Source organism: Protobothrops mucrosquamatus, unplaced genomic scaffold, assembly GCF_001527695.2.
Source record: "Protobothrops mucrosquamatus isolate PMUCROS unplaced genomic scaffold, P.Mucros_1.0 scaffold984, whole genome shotgun sequence".
Lineage (NCBI taxonomy): Eukaryota > Metazoa > Chordata > Lepidosauria > Squamata > Viperidae > Protobothrops > Protobothrops mucrosquamatus.
In genome coordinates this window covers 708,424-711,637 of record NW_015387224.1, presented here as the reverse complement: position 1 = coordinate 711,637, position 3,214 = coordinate 708,424, and the positions used below count along the sequence as shown (strand labels likewise).

At 38.5% G+C, this 3,214-nt stretch overlaps 1 protein-coding gene across 1 annotated transcript in view; it reads left to right on the top strand.

Annotated features, from left to right (window-relative positions):
• PCGF6 (polycomb group ring finger 6) overlaps positions 1-3,214 on the top strand; it is a 22,898-nt gene that overhangs the window by 12,403 nt on the left and 7,281 nt on the right. Inside the window, exon 9 of the mRNA XM_015819781.1 lies at positions 2,121-2,207. Coding sequence (XP_015675267.1) covers positions 2,121-2,207 — 87 coding nt within the window. The remainder of the gene's footprint in view (positions 1-2,120; positions 2,208-3,214) is intronic.

Below are 3,214 nucleotides of genomic sequence, written 5' to 3'. Positions count from 1 at the left end.
AATCCTATTTATTACAACCTAACTGTAAATTAACCTGTTCTTTGTTCTTGTAGCCACTGGAAAAGAAGTTTGTGCGTGTTTCAGGAGAGGCAACAATTGGACATGTGGAAAAATTCCTCAGAAGAAAGATGGATCTTGATCCTGGCTGTCAGGTACACTGTAATAATTCATATAATATAATTTTTACCTTTTTTTGCTTTTCCACAACATGTGTATAACAGTGATCAGATGAATGAGCTTCCCACATATTTTTAATGTATTACTTTTCTTTGAAAGCATTTTGTACATAGGAAAGACCAAAATAACAGAGAGGAAAATTTCTGGCAATAAAAAGAAATACTAAAAGTTGAACTGATTTTGAAATATTTTTTTTTGCCCCCAAAAGAGGCACCAGGTCTTATTTTCAGGGGGAGGAGTGTCTTTTCCACTTACCTCGTGACAATGGCACCGACAGCCTCGCCCAGCCGATCTACTTCTGTGGCCTAAGGAGCAGCTTCACTCTGCAGCTGAAAATGGAGCTCCAGCCTGCATTTTGCAGCCGAAAACCGAGCTACGGATTGAATCCTTAGCTTGGTTCTTGGCTGCAGAGGCCTTCCGGAAAGGCTTCTGACTTCAAAATGCAGGCTGGAGCTCCATTGTCAGCTGCAGAATGAAGCTTGTCCTTTGGCCACAGAAGAATTGGGCCAGAGAGGTGAGGTAAGTGTCGATCCATGGGAAGCCTGTCTGCAATGGTAAGCTCCACCTCGCCACCCCTGCCCTAGCTTGGTTTTTAGGTGTGCACCGCGCCCCAAAACTAGGGCTTATTTTGGGGGCAGGGCTTATATTAGGCAAGGGTCTGGATGGGGGGGAACAGACTCAGGCTCAACCCTTCCAAGACCGAGTGGCTGTGGTTTCCGGCGCCTCGGCATAGTCAGCTGACGCCATCGCTGACTATAGGGGGCGAAACCTTGGCCCCCTCAGAGAGGGCGCGCAACTTGGGAGTCCTCCTGGATTCACGGCTGACTTTAGATGACCATCTGTCGGCCGTGACNCTTACTTTCAGGAAAACAAACCCAAATCCTGCAACCGTTCTTCATGTTTTAGTGTCCAGGCTTTTAATCATCTTAGTTGCTCTTCTTTGCACTTTTTCCAAAGTCTCAACATCTGTTTTGTAATGTTATAACCAAAACTGGATGCAGTATTCCAGGTGTGGTCTTACTAAGGCTTTATAAAGCAATTCTAATACTTCATGTGATTTTGATTCTATGCCTCTGTTTATACAACCAAGGATTGTATTAGCTTTTTTGGCTGTTACCGCACACTGATGACTCATGTTTAAGTGATTACCTACTAGACTCCAAGGTCCCTCTCACAGTTACTGTTTCTGAGCCAGGTTTCACCTAATCTGTATTTGTACCTTTGATTTTTCCTGCCCAGGTGTAAAACCTTGCTTTTCTCCACATTAAATTTCATTTTGATCTGACACGAGAAAGTTTAATTCCACTAATCTATTAAATAAGCTGCTGATATCATAGAATGATTTGTGGTAGCAAAGGGTATGATCATGAATGAATGATCTTGCTTTTGTTTCAGTTGTATCATTGAACATTATTCTTTTTTTGTTGGTTTGGATGAATTAAGCAATGTCATGCAATAGTTGCATGTGAATAAATAGTGCCTCTGGGTCTTGTTAATGCTAGATGATGAGATGAGAAATGGTATTCCACAGAGAACTGGTTGCAAGGCTCATCTATTGTTAAATTTAAATTATGTTTGAACTGAGAACAGCTGCTCATCTTTAACAAATTTAGCACCATCTGCTCTGAAAGAGTATCACCTCTAAAATGGAGTTTTTAAGATACGTCTCTGCTCTGCCCATACACTAACAAATATGTAAAATAAGAGTAAAGTTTAAAAGGGGCAAGATTAGAAAATACAATATTTGCCACTGTTGTTGGTAAATCAGTTAAAATTAACTGACTTGTAACAGTTGTTTTGTAGTTTCTCTGAAAGTTATAAAAGCTCATTGTTAATAGTTACAGCAGGCTGTCGTTCTTGTTAATTGGGCATACATTTTTACACTGAACACTCCTTTTACTAAGTACTAAATTATTTAATAGGTTTTTTTCTGTTCATTTTAGGTTGACATAATATGTGGTGATCACCTGCTAGAACACTATCAGACTCTAAGGGAAATCCAAAATGCCCTAGGGAAGAGTGCAGTGCAGGTAAAGTACTGAAATGTTAATTAAAAAATGTTTTGTTTAAAAGCAATCCTAATTTTGGATAGTGTTTTGCTGCCTTCTGAAGGCACTATTTAAATTTATTGGCCTTCAATTCTAGTGAGTTGGCAGCATGCAAAACTAAAAAACATATATATAAATAGCAAGAAACATTAAACCTGAGGTAGCCCAGACTAAAATACTCTGCTAACGAAGCCCACAAAACATGGCCATTAAAATAACAAACATTAGGCCTGGGAACAAAACTAGGATTTAAGTATTTCCAGAACCCAAGGAGAGAGGACACTGTCGTTATCTCTGGAAGGTTACTGTTCCCAAATGTGGGATCACAACAGAGAAAGCACGTTTCCTAGGATGGCAATACTTAATTGATGGGACCTGGACTCATCCATTCTGCCAGAACATCAAGTAGGCAGAAACTATTGGAGATATTCTTTCTTTTTTGCATTCACAAAAGTGTTTTTGAGACTATTTTTTTAAATTTATTTTAAAAAAAATGAGTCTATGGGTCTGGATATTCTTGCGCTCCCAAATACATGCTGTGCAAGTCAAAATCTTTGTTTTCCCAATCCAGAAACTGAACTTGCAGCTTTCTTCCATGTATTTGTCCTACATTCTACAATCTTGGCACACTGAAATGCATAGACTCATCATATGTTCTTCCTATCTACAGAAAGAGTGGGTGCCATATAACATTCGATGTTGGCTTTCTACAGGAACTACATTTTTTTTTAATTGAAAATTTTATAAAGTTTTACAATATAAATCCCCCCTTCCCCAACCCACCCTTCCACTCCCCCCTCCCTCCCCTCTCACTTCCCAGTGCCAATCACAGGGTTAACAATAAAATAATCATATTCTAACTAACATTAATCAACTATTAAAATAACATATCTATAACCTCCTTTAACTCTCTTTTAAACAAATATACAGTTATTAAAAACAATAATAATAACATCACTTTAATAATTAAAAATAGTACTAAATAAACT